Below are 18,900 nucleotides of genomic sequence, written 5' to 3' on the forward strand. Positions count from 1 at the left end.
CGGCCGTCTCCGACGTATCCCACGTTGCACGTGCAGGTAAAGGTTCCCCCGAACTGTCGGCAGGTGGCCATGGCGTGGCACGGGTGCGGGTCGCACAGGTTACTGGCTGTAAAAGCAAGGTTGAATTCTTAGCTTGTTCATTTACGTTGGCTGTAGTCTGTGTAACATAAACGCTGATGTCCGGAGGCTGAGGCCGGCGGATGTTCGGCGGGCTGCTATAAGCGAGAATTAACCAGGCTAAAGTCATTCTACATAAATTTTGACTGCAATTTTCAACCAGAAAATTTGACTTATCTACATTTTCGACTGATCGACTCTAGTCTTTGTCAAAAACGACTCTAGTCTTTGACGCCCCCCCCCCCATTGACGTCATAGAAGAAGCGGATTGTCCTTCCCTTGACAAATACTGGAGTCCTACAGTCAAAAACTTGGATAAGTCCAATTTTCGTACTGGACCTAAGTAGTTGAACTTCATCCAGAAGGTCGTATTCTATTACAATGAATCAGAGAGATGTCGTGGCATGAAAAGAAATAACCCAATGTTGATCATTATTTTGTTTTGAATAATATCGATAAGTCAACGGTTCTGATTTCTACTTTCTGAGGTAATTTTGATAAAACTATCATAACAAGTCCTTTCAAAATGTCTGCTTTCAAAATAATCGTGCTATATTTCAAAGAGAAAGGATAGGACTACAGCATTTAATGAGGTACGTCTTTGTTTTGGACGGCTGACACAAAACACAAAGCAACGAAATAACTGATTTAGTTCTCTTCTTCACAAGCTCCGAAAATATTGTTTTTCGTCAATTTCACACACAATTAACAAAATTAGTGAGCTTAATGTTTCGAAGTGTCACTTACAAATCGTCTCTGTTTTTTCTTTGGGGCTCACGACATCCGTAAGAATTGTACATGTAGCCTGCCAACTATCATTTGTTCTCAACCACGTAGAGACCATGGTGAGGTAAGCCTGAATTTTTAAAAGGACAGATATGTGAGAAGAGCTTATTGTGCGTATTAAGGAACTGGGACAGTAGTATTACTCACCGTTACAAATGGTCTCCCTTATATTTTTCGGGTGGATTGCATCAACAAGTTGGTCAAAGTCGTCCAGTCTGAACACCCTGGCTGGGTCACCAGCGATATTCACTAGAGTAGCTTGATCGATGTCGGCTTCCGTGCCGACTCCCACAGAAAACACGGTGATGCCCATCTGACGTACCAACTGCGCTGGTACGGTGACACTGTCCTCGGAGTTATCGTCGGTTAGCACCACCAAGAAATCAGGTGTACTATTTCGCCGGCCGTTTACTTCGAGGAAGGAATTGTTACGCACGTGATCGAGACCAAGTCCGGTGAAGGTATGCCCTCTGTCGTATGGAATGTTTCGAATCTCAGTCAAGAGCTCAACTCTGGTGTAATTTTCGTTGAGTTTGATGCGTGTGATCTGCGCGTCAGCGTTGCTGAACGTAACAACACCGACCCTTGTGTCGTTTTCTGCCAGTGTGAAATAGTTGACGACGTTCATGATAAAGGCCTTTGCATCCTCGAAACCGCTCGTCCTGAAACTCTCCGAGCTGTCCAAGAGGAAGACCAGGTCGACCGGATAAGGGCAGAGGGGGTCTGAAAAGATGAAAAGGATACTTTTTTTTAGAAAATGTTAGATATTTGTTCTAGTATCATTTGGCCAAAAATAAAACAAGGACATATAAATTTAATGCAGACAACGTAACTGAGAGTGTTACTGTACTGTGTAGGTACGAGGGTCCTTCAAAAAGGAATGCCACTGGTTTTATGACAAGTTATTTTGTCATCAAGTTAGATGGAATTTGGCACAAAGAGAAAGGTAACCGTTATATCTTCTTGAGACTAAAATATCTCAATTAGTCGTCCAGATTTTTATGACTAACTGAGTTGATTGCAAGTTACCTTATAAGTACAATTGTTTATCAATGTGGAGTGTCGTAGGGAAAAATTCACAGTGCTTTCTTTACATGTATTCATATAATCATAATGTGTTTCATTCAAGTTTGTTTCGGTCAAATATTTTCCAAATTTTCTACTATCTATACAAAACAATAAGATACGGAAATATTTATCACCGCGACAAACAGTACAACTGTAGAAAGCTCTTTGCAACTATGAATACAAACAAACTATAGGATAGACATTAACTAAGCTACGTATAAATATATGAATAAATGGACATAAGTTTCATTTATACAGCAGATTCTAAGTTTTAACATTCTTCGATATGTTAACAAAGATATTAAGTACTGGTACACTTACTTAACGGAGGTGGAATCTGCGAGACTGTAAAAGAAAAAAAAGAATTGTATTTTATTAGTTTTCTTATTAATATTCAACATAGTATTATGATCAGATAGTTACAGCTTCTCTGTCCTTGTTAATAATCTATGATCATAATCGTTGATAAACAGTACACATGAAGATGGTCTCCAAATCTTTTCCAATCAATCAATCAATTAATCAATCAATCCATAAATGAATCAAATCTTATCCAGTTGTAGAGATTTTATACATTGTATTGAAAACACATGTGCTCGTGTTTAATTTCTTCGATTGTTTTCTTTTTCTATTTCTTTTTAATAGTGATTATAACCTATATTAACAGTGCCACATACACAGTGCAGACAGAAGGGAAAACATTCTTTCTTTTTTTACCTCCGCGACCAAAATCAGGTCGTGTAAAGTGCCTTTCCCAAGGGCACAACAGCGAGTATCGAGGGCACAACAGCGAGTATCGAACTCGGGACATCTAGAGCCTAATTCTATATATATGTATACCAGTTACGCCACACAAGACGTCACAATTTTCTTCGATTCGTGTATTTTGTTCCAAACAGATCTAGACAGGTTAAAGTTCGACCACTGCTTTTTCAAAACAAGTGATCTCTACCCCTCCAGGCTATGGCTAACCCATAATTTCGCTTGGACGGGCAATTTGCTAGTATTATCGCCGGTGGGTCTTTAACTCCTAATTTTGAGGCACGCCCTGCCAAAATAATGGTTCTTTGTACGTACAAATTCCACAGTATTTGGTGGGGAGGGGGGCATGAGTCAGACAAAAACGGACAAAAACTGTTTCCCGCGGCATTCGCAACCTCAGAATGACACTTGAAGGCATAATTCCATTACTGTATGTTGTCCGTGGTTAGTGGCCAAATCTTGTACTAATCTGTCTCAGAGTATGATATTTCCCCCACATCAAATTTGTTATATCTTCATAGTCCATTACAGCAAATGTGAAATAAAACTTATTTGAAAAATGATAATTTCCACAGGGAACTCAAAGTTGAGCCGTTTTCAGGTCCACCGCAACACGAGCGAGGTTACTCACGCAGAGAAGTGTCCATTTTTGCAGGTTAATTATGCATGATGATTAGTCACCTACCGAGGTCAACTGACATATAACACTATAAAGATCTGTTATGGTCCTGCATATACATACTGAATGTATGGTTTTTGTGATGCCATTTGAGTGTTTTATATTATTGAACAACATAAATTAAAGGTTGGAAAGAAATGTTATCGTCTATTCTGTCAGGTTTTTTTTTAGAGTGCTTTTATCAGGTCCTGGCGGGACATGTCGTAACATGTTAAAGGTGACGACATTTCAGTAGTCTAATATTTCCTACCAACAACAGAGATTATCTATAAAGCCAACTAAGACGTTGTCAGTCACATAGCTGTTTCAGTCTTTAGCGTTTCTTATTCTTAGGTCCAGGGAGGGGGGGGGGGGGGGTCTTCTATATCTGCTGCCTGAAAAATCACCCATCGCTCTAAGATTCAGAAAATCTGGAAACTTTGCAAAGAAATGTAATGCCCGTGTGGAATCATTGGCATTGTGCGCAATTAATCGTCAGATCCTTTCACAAGGCCCCTTTTTGGAGTTAATGAATGACTGAATGAATGATGTCCTTTAGTGTACATTTTTGCCCAACCGAACTAACTACAAGTCACAGCAGAGACAGACCATACGTAATACTATCACAGGGCCTAGTCTGACACAGAAGTTCGGGTTGTTCTCGCTTATGATAAGCCAAGGCAAGTAATACAAGTTGCTTAGTCCACAGCAGGCATGTTAGTTGTAATGCTATTGATTCCTAATATCCAACGAACAATAAACTGAACAATTGAACAAAACGTTTAATGTCTCAGATTTAGACGTACAGTAAATACAACCTGAGTTCCATTCAGAACTAATGATATTCTGTGATTTGATGGACCTACAAGGTCAATTGTACTTTATATAAGGCTAGGGGAAAAAACATGAAAAACTATTGCCAGAATTACGAACAATAGTGGTAAGTCACAATTATAAAGAATCTAATAATTGTTTCACGCCTCTATTAAGAATGCCATGCACAGATGACACAATAAGATTACTGTTGGGGATGTTTGTCTGCCCTGTCCTACCCCATACCAAATCATTACCACTTCAATGCCTTCCACACCCTAAACATATGGGTATTACAAAAGGATCAGTGTGATAATGACTATGTAAAAATTAGCAATCATCTGTTTCAAGAACGCGAAACAAACTTTTAGAGTTACCCCAAATGGCGCTTCATTATTCGTTATAATCAACTCTGTCATTTTTTTGTCTGTATAGTTATTGATAGTTCTGTGACTTCTTACTGTTAAGCATTGAAGTGGCAACAATAAAGTGTTAAATACTTGCTGTAACGTGACAGAGATCATGACACTCTGCCAAGTTAAATACGAAGAAAAGATCCCAACAAAATTATCAATGGTCAATTGGCCTGTATAAACACTTGTGCTGTAACGTGACAGGGATGACGTAACGTTTTCGTGTGCACCTTAGCCTCTGCCCCCCTCCCCACCTAGATACGGAAGGGCCTCAGCAAAGTTAATGTCGTCAAGAAGACATTCTGAGATTATAGGGGCCCAGTACTAAGGGGGCTGCAGTACTAAGGTCACATAACAGGGGGCCATAATCGACCTTGACCTTCGCCTTTCTAGTCTTTATCTCACACACACACACACACACACGCACACACACACACACACACACACACACACACACAAGCACACATATACATAAAACAATATATCAATTTTTTATGGACATAATAAATTGTTACACTATGGTTGCAAGCTATCATTAGGCTTACTTATGATATTGAAATAGCGTACCTTCATGCAGCAAAATGAAATTTACATTTCCTGCTAATTCTTATCTTGATTTACTTGTTTGTTTTCATCTTTATTTACTTGTTTGTTTGTTTGTTGTTATTTGTTCATGATCCGGATCCGTTTTTCAATCGGTTCTTTTTTTCTCTGGCTCATATTGGTTCGTGGCATTGTTCCGTCATGGCCTTGCGCTAGGCTATGGCCCCCTTTTTGGATATTTCTTGAGGTGATACACGTAGTTAGTCAAAGCAATTAACTCAAGTTGTGCAATCGATAGTATTTCTAATGAATAGACCCAGGTATCATTTGACCAATTCAAGAATCCTTTATAAAGTCTCAAGCTTACATACAAAACAGCATGGAGTTCACCAATAACCAGATCAAGTGTTCTGTAATTTAATATATCTATAATTTCATCTATACTGAAAGGTGACAACATATGAAATATTCCTGCCAGAATACCAAAAAATGACACCAAGAGTCTAGTAATGGTCGTACGTATTAGTATGCCTCCATAACCCACGCCACGTACGGATGACACAATGAGATGGGTACAGAATGTTTACTTAGGTACAAAAGGGCCTTCATAAACATAGTGGTTAACTGACGCCTGTTTTTCACATATTTGCTGTAACGCGACAGGATTGGCGTAACGTATTCATGTGCCCCAAAACCTGTAATCTATAATCTCAACACATAAAGAAACAAAACGGTCTCAACGGAAGAAGTCCTGTGAAGAGAGACTACCAGCAGATGACCGGAGCTTATCACCTATCGGAAGGTGCTATTTTTGTGTGTGCCAAACCCATTTGAAATGCCACGTCATTGGATCAAGACATCTACAAGGGCAAGGACAAACCATATTGTTACACTGCGATTGTATCTCATCGTGCGAGCTATCATTGTTGAAGGGCCACTCTCGCCAAGCGGATGCACGTTGGGGGCACTACGGAGGCACTGTGGAGTTTGTTCACGGAGACACATTTGCACTATTTCGTAAGTACATGTATTATCAGTGTTAGAAACCTTCAGCGAAACTGTATCGCATTTTATGCTCAGAACGGTTACTTGTTTGTTTCTTGGTTGGTTTCTCTGGATTTTCATGACGCGTGAAATTGTTACGTCATGGCCTTGCACAAGGCTATGGCCCCCTTTTTGGATATTTCTTGAGGCAATGATTATTGAATACAAGTAATGCAAGTTGCGCATATGATAGCGCTTCCAGCCCTAAGAACTACCATTTGAGTTTGACCACCCCCAAGAATTCGTTGAGTCTCGAGTTTTGACACAAAAACAGCGCATGAGTTTCATCCACAACTGTGTTCTTGGCCTTGCACAAGTCTATGCCCTCCTTTTTTGGATATTTCTTGACAGAGGTAATACAGTTAGTCAAAGCAATCAATGCACGTTGTGCAGTCGGCATATCAATCGTATTTCTAATGCATAATCTCGAAGAACTATCTTTTGGCCAATCCCAAAACCGATTAAGTCACAAGTTTTGACACATAACGGCATGAATTTCATCCAGAACTAGTGTTATGTGATTTATTGGACCTGCAAGGACATCTATTCTTTGTAAGGTGGCAAAATATGAAACATTCGTACGAACAATAGGGCGATACACCACATACTAGTAATAAATGGTAGTGTCTACCAGCATGCCTCAATGTCACGTACGGATGACATAATGCGGTTGCTATAGAATGGAATGTCTAATGTGCGACCCCGTACCAAATCAATGCCACTTCAATAACTTCCACACCCTAAACCATAGTTGTTTTTTTACACTATTTACCAAACATCAACTTAAGCGCCGCTTTTACGTTGCATACTTTAAACACCAATCTCAATTCATAGAGAGGAAAGATAGGATCAAGTTCATATATAGACACAAGAGAACGTTCAGAAGCACTTGCCTATGCTCTGCAGATTCACCGTCAGAAGGGCGCCGACAAGCCAAAACGCAACCTTCATGTTTGGGACCCGACTCTACTCCTGGCGCGTTTACAAAAGTGTCAGAAATCCGTTGTACAACTTGAACTTTTGATATCCACGACTGACCAAAGAGACACCGTATGCCAAGAGGCACACCTGCAGCGACCGTTGCACACTCAAAGAGGTCTAAGAGCGCGAGTCTATCGACGCCGATACGGACGCAAACTATCTAGCATTCAAGCCCCTGACGAGACAAGAATACGCCCCCAAAAGGTTGGGTGTGCCCGAAAAGTACCTTGCTTTGAGGTCGGTTAGGCAATGATTGTTGGTGATTAGAGGGTGTAAAAGAGGCCACGTCAGTGTTCGAATCTTGCAAAAGTATCCTAAAAGTACAAGGGTACAACATGTAGACTTGCGACTACCAATGATACCATTTTGTTGACGCTTGATCTAAACCTCGCAGTATTGCAAAGCTGTGTTAGCTCTATGATTTGCAATAAAACGTCTCAAGAAGCCCCTTCAGTAGCCTCTAATCTGGGCTAGGTCAGTGGCTTTAGGCAATTTCAGGGTCATTGATTTTTAACGAGGATGATAAACATGGATGATATACTACCGAAAATATGTCGAGAAAGGTCAACAACAACAAAGAACACAAAAACAGAAGAAACATGCGCAAGAAAAGGCGGAATTCAACTGTGAAGAAATTGCCTCGCGATGTATTCCTTCAATTTGCACATCTAGATAGATATCAGTCTACACGTGTCTCGTGTGTTTGCGCGTGGCAGCCATAATTATGAGTGTGACCTATCAATTTACCTGCAAAGTTACAGTACTGACCATTAGGCATAGAGTTATACCCGCGCCAGGGTAAACATCCTATCGAGATTGAAAAGTAACCTTCAGCTACTCGCCAAGTTCGTCTGAATTTCTTGTGTGTTCTTAAAAACTTTACTTTCGAAGCACTCATCTGTAAATGCTTTGGTAGAAAACGCTTTAGAGTTTTAGGAAGCCACATACGTGTACTTGTCTTGTATACTAGCGACTTTCCTTTGTATTACAACTACATCTTGGTGCAGTTTTATGATAATGCCACGTACGGTTTGCCATTGGTCACATCAGCCTGGTCACATCGAACCACCTATACTTAGTAGTCTACTAGATTATATGTAATCATATTTCATTATTAGGGAGGGCGGCTTCTCTCTTCTTTGCAGCCAGGGACTGAAATTTTAGAAGATTGCAATAGGCGGCGCTAAATCAGAAGGGTCTGGATCGGCTGCCATTCGACGCTAACTCAGCTGACCTCAATACGACAGTAACTGTACCAGGTGCGGCCTTGGAACTGTACGCTTGACTCACACCGGGGAGAACTTCTCATCTCGTCGACAATTGTGACGAGTTCTTTAGCGTGCTCGATGTGTGGCTCTCCTTAAACAGGTTCTCAAATATGAGATGTTGCACTGCTTAAAGTTTCATCCAGGAAATGGCACTAACCGAAGCTAATAACTCATTCCCAACTGAGTGAAGTGAGGGAAGCCGTAAAATGTGCCTTTCCCAGGGTCACGGTACATATATCACATTATTTTAGTATTAGAAAAATCAGTTGAAAACCGTGTTAACTACTTTTGCGCATGATGATGGCCGTCACAATGATAACACATTATTTTACCAGTACATTTACACAAAAATCTCCTCTTACAAGTGAAATGTTAAGATGGGTTCTATAACATTCTTTCATTTATAAACAAAATCTTTGTTCCTCTTACTAGTGAAATAATGTAATAGAGCATCGCTATCAAATTTTTTCACTAATAGACAGAATGTTTTTCCTCTCAGTGGTGCTATCACATTCTTTCACTAATGCAAACAATATTAATCCTCTTGCTAGTGAAATAATGTGATAAAGGAGTGATATCGCATTATTTCACTAAAAGACACAGTTGTTTTCCTCTTTCTCGTTAAGTAATGTTATAATGGGGTGCTAGATAGAGGGGTGCTTTTAAATCTGCCAATTAATAGACACGATCGTATTTCCTTTTACTAGTGAAATAATGTGATAGAGGGGTGCTATCACATTATTTCACTAATAGACAATATTTTTCCTCTTACTAATGAATTAATGTTATAGGCGGGGTGCTTTTAACTTCTTTCATTAATATACAATCTTATTCCTCTTACTGATGAAATAATGTGATAGAGGGGTGCTATTACATTCTTTCACTAATAGGTACAATGTTTTTTTCCCTCTTACAAGTGAAATAATGTTGGAGAGGGGTGCTATCACATTCTTTCATCAATAGACACAATCTTTTTCCTCTTACTAGTGGAATAATGTAATAGAGGGGTCCTATCACATTCTTTCACTAATACAAACAATTTTTTCTGTCCTCTTACTGGTGAAATGATGTCATAGAGGGGTGCTATTACATTCTTTCATTAATAGACACTACCTTCTTTCCTCTTAATACTAGTGAAATACTGTGAAAGAGGGGTGCTTTGATCAGGTCTCACAAGTACAGGTACCAACGGATTCGAACCTAGGATCTTTGGTATGAGGGCCAAACACCCTCCGGTTACGTCACACTACCCCAAGAGGTCAGAGAGGGTCAATACCTTTTTTTTTACGAAGATTCATTTCTGCACAGAGAAATGGCGCTTGTTCATACAGTGTCTGTGTACCATCTTTTGAACCATGTACTGTTGAACCAGTTACACTATGGTAAATGTGTCTATAAAGTATTTTGATGGGAATTACTAGCAACATCAAAGTGAAGTCGTCTTACGTGTGCATGTTGGAGTCGGGTTGCTCCATGATCCGTCAGTTTGGCACACCGTATTTTCAAAGCCGTTCCGTATGTATCCGGTGTTACATGTGAACGTAACCGTGACAGGGTAGTTGTGTGGTGCGGCAGGACTCAGCGTTCCGTCAGTTGGGGCCGTCAACGGTTGACATTGCCTGGCTAAAAAATGGTACAATAAACTTCATGAAGAGCCGTGCAAGCTCTTGATGCTTATGATTCATGGAACAATAGATATGGCAAATTTTGAATCTAAAAACAGGACGTCTATTTTCTTCTAATAAGGCTAATCTTGACTAGAAAGGATGTAATTTCTCTCTCCCTCTCTTCTTCTCTCTCTATCTCTCTTACCCTCTCTCTCTTTCTCTCTCCCTACCTCCTTCCTATGTCCCCCTCCCTCTCTCTTTCTCTCTTTCCCTCTTTCCCACTTCTCTCTCTCTTCCTCTCTTTCCCCCTCTCTCACTCTATACTGTATATGTACAAAACGTCGACGCGTTTTAATAAATGCCTGCTTGTCATGTCGTGAAACAAAACGGTCTATCATACACTGGTAAACCAGACTTTAGCCAGGGCCAGCAGAGAATTTGTTCGGAAGCTGAAGGCAGTTCTTCCCGAGGATCTTCCATATGCACTCCGGGAAGAACTGCCTTGGCTGCCGAACAAATTCTTTGCCGGCCCTGGCTAAAGTCTGGTCTTCCAGTGTAGGTCAAACAATTTGCCTCCTCTAATACACTCTTTACAATCTAGTGAATGTCTGTATGCTACAGTTCGCTGAACATCGGTAGGACACATCAACTTGCAAATCGTCTTACCTGTGCATGTTGGAGTAGGGTTGCTCCATGATCCGTCAGCTTGGCACGTCGTAGTTTGAGCGCCGTTCCGTACGTATCCCGGGTTACAGGTGAACGTAACCGTAGCAGGGTAGTTGTGCGGTGCGGCAGGACTCAGCGCTCCGTTAGTTGGGGCCGTCAACACTTGACATGATCTGGCTGTAATAATAACATAGACTTGTCAAATGTTGAGTCTTGAAACAGGACGCCTAGTTACTCTTAGCTAGAAAGGTAACGTTTGGGTAGGTGTATGGCCCAGGAGGACTCCATTAGTTAACCGGTGCGGCACTGCGGGGTTCGTTCCCTGTGTTACTGTTGCGTCATTTTCACAGATTTTGTATAATTCAAATTGCGTAATAAGCATGACTTAGAAGACAACAAAATACACAAAATGTAAGAAAATTCGTTCTTTATCTCTGAATTTTTTTAGCAATCTTTCGATCAAACCCCGCAGTGCCGCACCGGTGCCCCAATTGCAGTGAGATACACCTTTAGGGTGGTCACCGCCGGTCATTGTGTCACTGAAATAGTCAATAACCTATTACAGACATATCTATCTGTACTGTATACTTACAAAACGACGCATTTAATCTAAGCTTGCTTATCATGATCTTTGAAACACTTTCCTTTTAATTTTAATACCCTCTTTACTATCTGGTGAATGTCTGTATGCGTACATTTCGCTGGACATTGCTAGCATTGAACTTCCAAGTAGTGTAACGCGTGCATGGAGGAACAAAATTAGGCCATGTACAACTTATTTCTTGTAAGTCGTCTTACGCGTGCACGTTGGGGGAGTATTACTCCATGTTCCGTCGGGTTGACACGTCGCAGACGCAGCGCCGTTCAGTATGTATCCAGTGTTACAGGTGAACGTCAGAATATTTCCGAAGGAGTTCGATCCGGTAGGGGGCGTCCGTGCTCCATTAGTTGGGGCCGCCAACGCGGAACATCTGCCTAAAATTGTCAGAAAAAATTCTTCAGTAACCTTTTAGGGGTCTACATACGTATATTACATGAAGAGACATTGATTATCAATCATCTGTACAGTATCTATAGAAAATTTGAAAATAAGACGCCCGTGTAGATTCAATTTTTATAGCATTGCTTGGGGGTATAAATTACGAAGCATTCCTCATATCAATGAGTCAAAAGTTATCTTACGTCTGCATGTTCCAACAGGGTTGCTCCATGTTCCATCAGCTTGACATCTCACGGGAGTAACTCCATCCAGGTCATATCCCGAGTTACAGGTGACCGTAACAGAATTTGGGTAGGCGTACGGTCCGAGAGAACTCAGCGCTCCGTTAGCTGGGGCCGTCAACCCTGGACATGGTCTGGCTGTAATAGTCAAATACTTCTTATTTCGGAGACCTATTTCTGTACTAAAGATTAAAAACGACGCCTTATAATTTACGCCTATCATGTTTTGTATAAACTTTAAGGGAAATGTGTTTATACAATTTATTAAAATTGTTAGCATATATCATCTTGAAACTCATCCGTGTGTGCATCCGACGTACACTAAAATTAGACGGAACTTCACAGTATATATGAGCCTAAAAGTTTACTTACGCGTGCATGTTGGAACATTGTTGCTCCATGCTCCCCCGGCTTGGCACGTCGATGTTGTCGCGCCGTTCAGTGTGTATCCCGAGTTACAGGTGAACGTTACTGTATTCCCGAAGGACGTCGCTCCGAGAGGAGTCAGCGCTCCGTTAGTTGGGGCCGTCAACGTTGAACATTGTCCGGCTGAAATATTCAATGGCCTTGACATTTCTGTATTGAAGATGCACTGGCCATGCAAATTCCTTCTCTATTTAGATATTGTCTACATATACTACAAATCGATTAAAAATCTCTAGTAGATATCAAATGGCAAGTCGTCTTACGTTGGCATGTTGGAGTAGGGTTGTTCCATGATCCGTCAGCTTGGCACGTCGTAGTTTGAGCACCGTTCCGTACGTATCCCGTGTTACAGGTGAACGTAACCGTGGCAGGGTAGCTGTGTGGTGCGGGAGGACTCAGCCTTCCGTTAGTTGGGGCCGTCAGCGCATTACATTGTCTGGCTGTAATGGAAAAATAGACTTGATAAATAACCATATAGACTCTAGATACTAATGGTGCGTGGAACAATATGTGATGCGTGGAACAATATGTGATTTGTGGAACAATATGTATCACAAGTTTTTAGTCTTATAAAAAGAGTACACTATTTTTCTTGTCAAATGGTAACGTTCGGGTAGGCAAGGCATCCGATCGAACAGTATTCAGAACCCCATTCTGCCACGGTCAAAATGGGAAAGAGGACCCCTCTAGATAGTTTACCGGCAGTTGTTTGCACTTTCAGACGAGATGTCGACCCCCTAGGTGACCCCATGAATTGCCCTGTGGCTACCAGGTTCTTTTTTTTTGGGGGGGGGGGGGCGTTGTGCTGATTGCCAGAGCCTGGCATAGTGTCGTATAATTAGTCATTTAACTATTACAGGCGTAACTTTCTGTGCTAAATTAGTAAGTGCAAAAAATGACACATTTCAGTCTATGACTACCTATTATGTTCTGAACACAGTAAGATCAAACAATGCCCTTCTAATACTCTCTTCTATCTGTAAAGTATTTTACAAGTACAACATCGCCAGCATACATCAACTTTTAAGTCGTCTTACGTGTGCATGTTGGAGTAGGGTTGCTCCACGATCCGTCAGTTTGGCACGTCGTAGTTTGATCGCCGTTCCGTACGTATCCCGCGTTACAGGTGAACGTAACCGTGACAGGGTAGTTGTGCGGTGCGGCAGGACTCAGCGCTCCGTTAGCTGGGGCCGATAACGCATTACATGGTCTGGCTGTAATGATAAAATAGACTTGTTGAAGAGTCTTATATACAGTGATTAGGCTCTAGATACTAATGATGCATGGAACAATATGTATGGCAAATATAGTCTGAAGACAGGACGCGTTTTTTTCCATTCAAAAGGTAACGTTCGGATTGGCGTACGGTCCATGAGTATTCAGCACCCCATCCTGCTACGGTCACAAAAAGGGGGGGAGGGGCCACGGGTAGTTTACAGGCAGTTTGCACTTTCAGGTGAGCCCGCAAGGTGTGGCTACCGGGTTATAGTTGGGCCTGGCCGGGCCGCGGATTTTCTTTAACTCGGAGTTTAAATCAACCCGGGACCTGGCGGCAAATAGACGATGGAAAATAAACGTCAACACGCCGGGAGATAGCCCCCGCGGACCACCAGGACAAATCTGTGGCTTCGGAGCCCGGCCAGTGCTACACCTTCGACGGACATAAGCGCAATTGTGACCGAAGCATTGGTTGAGGTGGCCTGTTGACCGCCTGGCATGATGTCGCTGAAATAGGCATCTTACGTGTGCCAATTACAAACGTTTTTTTTTTCTTCTTCTGTACTGTAAATTAAAAAAAACGACCCATTTCAATCTATGCTGGACTATTATGTTCTGAACACAGAAAGGTCAAATATTATCCTTCTAATAGTCTCTTTACTACATGTATATGGTGAGTGTATTTTAGAAGTACAACTCGCTGGACATTGCTAGCACACATAAACTTTTAAGTTGACTTACGTGTGCATGTTGGGGTAGGATTGCTCCATGATCCGTCAGTTTGGCACACCGTTGTTTGAGCGCCGTTCCGTACGTATCCCGCATTACAGGTGAACATAACCGTGGCAGGGTAGTTGTGTGGTGCGAGAGGACTCAGCGCTCCGTTAGTTGGGGCCGTCAGCGCATTACATTGTCTGGCTGTAATGACAAAATGGACTTGATGAAGATTCTTATAGGCTCTAGATACCAATGATGCATGGAACAATATGTATGGCAAATATAGTCTGAAAACAGGACGCATTTTTTTCTCCTCGAAATACAACGTTCCGTGCGGTCCATGAGTATTCGGTATTGGGTAGGTATTTTACAAGTAAAACTTGCTGAACATCGCTAGCAAACATGAACTTTTAGTCGTCTTACGTGTGCATGTTGGAGTAGGGTTGTTCCATGATCCGTCAGTTTGGCACACCGTAGTTTGAGCGCCGTTCCGTACGTACCCCGGGTTACAGGTAAACGTGACCGTGGCAGGGTAGTTGTGCGGTGCGGCAGGACTCAGCGCTCCATTAGTTGGGGCCGTCAACGCGTTACATTGTCTTCCTGTAATGGTACAATACACTTGATGAAGATCCTTATATGTTCTAGATGCCTATGATTCATGGAACAATATGTACGATATTTTTTTAAACAGGACGCCTTTTCTTTATAATTCTATAAAAACTTTTCTAATTTTGTTAAAAAACTATAATCCTTCTTTGCCCCGTTATGCTATTGTCACATTTTTCACCGGGGCCCGGCCGGGCTGTTTATGAGAAAGAAAACATCACAATTTATGTCAATAAATGTGCACAATTGTTGCTTTTGAATGATTTTTGGTACATTTCGTCTCTCTATTTTCTGTAATACCATACTTTTCTGTCCCCAAACTGCCCGACTGGGCCCCGGATTGGAAATGTGACATTAGCATTAGTTGGAGTTGTCGTCGTCTGTCGTGGTGTCGCTAAAATAGTCAATAACCCATTACAGGTATCTCTCTCTCCCTCTGTACTGTAGGTGTAGAAAACAATGAATTTTGATCAATGCCTGCTTATCATATTTTGAATATAGAGCTAGAACGTTCAAACAAATTTCTTCTAATGCACCCTTTACTATGCGGTAAATGTCTGTATGCTAAAGGTCAGAATTAGGCCATGTACAATTTATTTCTTGTAAGTCGTATTACCTGTGCATGTTGGAACAGGGTTGCTCCATGTTCCGTCATTTTGGCATGTCACAGGAGAGACTCCGGTCAGTGTGTATCCCGAGTTACAGGTGAACGTTACTGTATTCCCGAAGGAGTTCGATCCGGCAGGTGGCGTCCGTGCTCCGTTAGTAGGGGCCGTCAACTCGGAACATCTGCCTGAAATTGTTAGAAAATATTCTTCATTAACCTTTTATTTGTGTGTGTGTGGGGGGGGGGTCTACATACTTATGTTACATGAAAATATATCAGTCATCCGTTCGCGATACCTCTAGAAAATAGAAACTTACTTTGGTTGACTCAATTTATATATCCATGTTTGGTAGTATAAACTACGTAGCATTGCATATATCGATGAGTCATAGTTCGTCTTACGTCTGCATGTTCCAACAGGGTTGCTCCATGTTCCATCAGCTTGGCACCTCACGGGAGTGACTCCATCCAAGTCGTATCCCGAGTTACAGGTGACTGTAACCTGGTTCGGGTAGGCGTATGGTCCGGCAGGATTCAGCGCTCCGTTAGTTGGGGCCGTCAACGGTGGACATCCTCTGGCTGAAATGGTCAATAACCTCTTGATCTATATGCCTATTGAGTAGTTTTGATTAGAGGAACATCGCGCAATATATTTAATGCTTTTGAAACTGTTTTTCCTATCTGTTGAACTGTCTTTATACCATAGGTATAATTCAATGGCTATTTATTGGGGGTTATACGAACTTGCAACTCATCTTACGTGTGCATGTTGGTACAGGGTTGCTCCATGTTCCGTCAGCTTGGCATGTTGCGGAAGTAGCGCCGTTCAGTACGTATCCCGTGTTACAGCTGAAGTTGATCGTGTTCTGGTAGGAGTTTGAACCGGTTGTGGGTGTCCGCGCTCCGTTAGTTGGGGCCGTCAAATCCGGACACTGTCTTACTGAAAAACAGTATTGTACAGAAACCTTTAACGCTATCAAGGTTTGGGATCATGTAGAAAATTCTTGACGACCATTGCTAAAAATTAACTTGCACCAAGCTGTATTTATTAAATTCATTATCAAACTCATCTTACTGCCACATGTTGGAGTAGGGTTGCTCCATGTTCCGTCGGCTTGGCATGTTGTATCGAAAGCACCGTTCCGTACGTATCCTGTGTTACAGGTGAACCTGATCACGTCCTGGTAGGAGTTCCCTCCGGTAGGGGGCGTCCTCTCTCCGTTAGTCGGGGCCGTCAAATCCGGACACCTGGCTGTAATTGATAGATAATAATGTTCAGGAACCTTTTGGGGATCTACATACTTATGCTGCATTGAACAATATTGATTATTGTTTTTACCCCACCTCTAGGGAATTGGAAAGCAGGGAAATACACTTTCGTTCTTTATTTAGTTTGTTATATATTCAGGTGCATAAATCATGGTGCTTATTAGCTAATATACTGGCCAAACACCATCAGCAAGGAAGAACTATGGGCAAGGCAAGCCGGACAGAGATTAGTGGGTACAGACACACTGCGCAAGTGGTGGACCTGGGTTGGTCATACCCTGCGTGAGCCAGCATCAAATACAGTGAGAGAAGCTTTTACATGGAACACCTCGGGGAAGCAAAAGAGAGGAAGGCGAGAAAACTTCGAGACGCAGCCTGGATGTGGATGTGAAGCCGTCTCAGGCTATACTTGCGCCCAGGACCACCAAAGTTGGAAAGATCTGGTCCGTGACAGGATGGGCATTAGGCCAAAGAAAGTAAGTAAGTATAAATCATATTCTCTTTGAATTCGGTTAGTCAAAAGTTGCCTTACGTCTGCATACTGGAACAGCATTGCTCCATGTTCCGTCAGCTTGACACGTCACAGGAGAGACTCCGTCCAGGTCGTATCCCGAGTTACAGGTGAACGTGATCGTGTTCTGGTAGGAGTTTGAACCGGTAGGGGGCGTCCGTGCTCCGTTTGTTGGAGCATTCAACACCGGACATTGTCTGGCTGAAACGATAAATAACATTTTCTTACGGGGCTCTACTGTTAATGTTGCAAATGAAAATGCACAAACAATGCCTACCATGTAGTTTATGTCTGATATGTTATAATACATTAAAGGCATGCAATTTGCTTGTTATATTCCCTCTGTTATCTGCTTAATGCAGAATCTAACGGGCATTCTAGTTTCTAACAATTTGGAAGTCGTCTTACGTGTGCATGTTGGTACATTGTTGCTCCATTGGCCGTTCGCTTGGCACGTCAAAGAAGACACTCCGTTCAGTTGGTATCCCGAGTTACAGGTGACTGTCACCTGGTTCTGATAGACGTACTGTCCAGCCAGAGGACTCAGCGCTCCGTTAGTTGGGGCCGTCAACGCCGGGCATGGTACGGCTGTAATAGTTTATCAAGGACCGTTAAGATATGTACATTTATAGAGCGACATCTTTTTGTTGAATTATAGAAAGCAGTGTCATTATATCATGTTCTCACAACTATCTAGTGTATACCTGTGTTAACTACGATTTGTATGTAAACGTCATGTTTCCAGCATTTGAATACTGAAAGTTTAAGTGGCAAACCTTTTGATTTTCTCACTACTAGAAAATTGGCGTCTTTAAACTATGTTTTTTTTAGAAATTGATTGTCTTACGATCACATGCTGGGACAGGGTTGCTCCATAATCCATCAGCTTGGCACGTCACAGGAGAGACTCCGTTCAGTACGTATCCCGAGTTACAGGTGACTGTAACCTGGTTTGGGTAGAAGTATGGCCCAGCAGAACTCAGTGCCCCGTTTGCTGGAGTGGTCAATCCCGGACATTGCCTGGCTGAAATGGTTTAACAGTCTTGTTCAGGAACCTTTTGAGTAAAACTATGTACACAGAGCGATGACTTTTGTCGACTTTAGATACATGTAGTAATACGTGCCACACGCATAATGCTCTCGCCATTCGGCTGATTCCCATTTCGTATAAACGGTCATCGCTTTTTGACGTGTATCAATACACACTCTAAGTCACTCTGAGTGTATCCACACTCAGTCTGTCTTTCCGCAAAGTGGTTCCGTGGCGTTTTTAGTTTGGGATTGGGGCTTATTACTCGAGTTCGAACCCGGCCTGGTGCAGTTGAATCTTTTTCTCGATGATGTTTTTACCATCTACCACGAATACCGTTGTACGTTTATCATTGAATTTTGCTTCATATATATTTTTCTTCTTTTCACCCTCCATAGTGTTATGAAACTCTCGCACACCAACCGCGCGACTATCAAATGTAGACTTCAATTTGTAAAGTACGGTTTGTTTGTAGACGTTTGTTTTACTTTGCTTTTCATCGTATATACATGTATATAATGCATTAATTTAAGGGGCCATTCAAGTCCCTATTCTCTCATTACTATTGT

The 18,900-nt window shown here is 41.9% G+C and overlaps 1 protein-coding gene across 1 annotated transcript in view; it reads right to left on the reverse strand.

Annotated features, from left to right (window-relative positions):
- LOC118431547 (sushi, von Willebrand factor type A, EGF and pentraxin domain-containing protein 1-like) overlaps positions 1-16,604 on the reverse strand; it is a 17,483-nt gene extending 879 nt beyond the window's left edge. Inside the window, exons 1-15 of the mRNA XM_035842791.1 lie at positions 16,597-16,604; positions 16,282-16,457; positions 15,924-16,100; positions 15,531-15,707; positions 14,333-14,509; positions 13,411-13,587; positions 12,637-12,813; positions 12,320-12,496; positions 11,909-12,085; positions 11,525-11,701; positions 10,727-10,903; positions 9,900-10,076; positions 2,293-2,316; positions 1,051-1,626; positions 5-106 (exon numbers count right to left, since the gene is read on the reverse strand). Coding sequence (XP_035698684.1) covers positions 5-106; positions 1,051-1,626; positions 2,293-2,316; positions 9,900-10,076; positions 10,727-10,903; positions 11,525-11,701; positions 11,909-12,085; positions 12,320-12,496; positions 12,637-12,813; positions 13,411-13,587; positions 14,333-14,509; positions 15,531-15,707; positions 15,924-16,100; positions 16,282-16,457; positions 16,597-16,604 — 2,656 coding nt within the window. The remainder of the gene's footprint in view (positions 1-4; positions 107-1,050; positions 1,627-2,292; positions 2,317-9,899; positions 10,077-10,726; positions 10,904-11,524; positions 11,702-11,908; positions 12,086-12,319; positions 12,497-12,636; positions 12,814-13,410; positions 13,588-14,332; positions 14,510-15,530; positions 15,708-15,923; positions 16,101-16,281; positions 16,458-16,596) is intronic.
- Between the last annotated feature and the right edge of the window lie 2,296 nt (positions 16,605-18,900).

Source organism: Branchiostoma floridae, chromosome 2 (genome assembly GCF_000003815.2).
Source record: "Branchiostoma floridae strain S238N-H82 chromosome 2, Bfl_VNyyK, whole genome shotgun sequence".
Lineage (NCBI taxonomy): Eukaryota > Metazoa > Chordata > Leptocardii > Amphioxiformes > Branchiostomatidae > Branchiostoma > Branchiostoma floridae.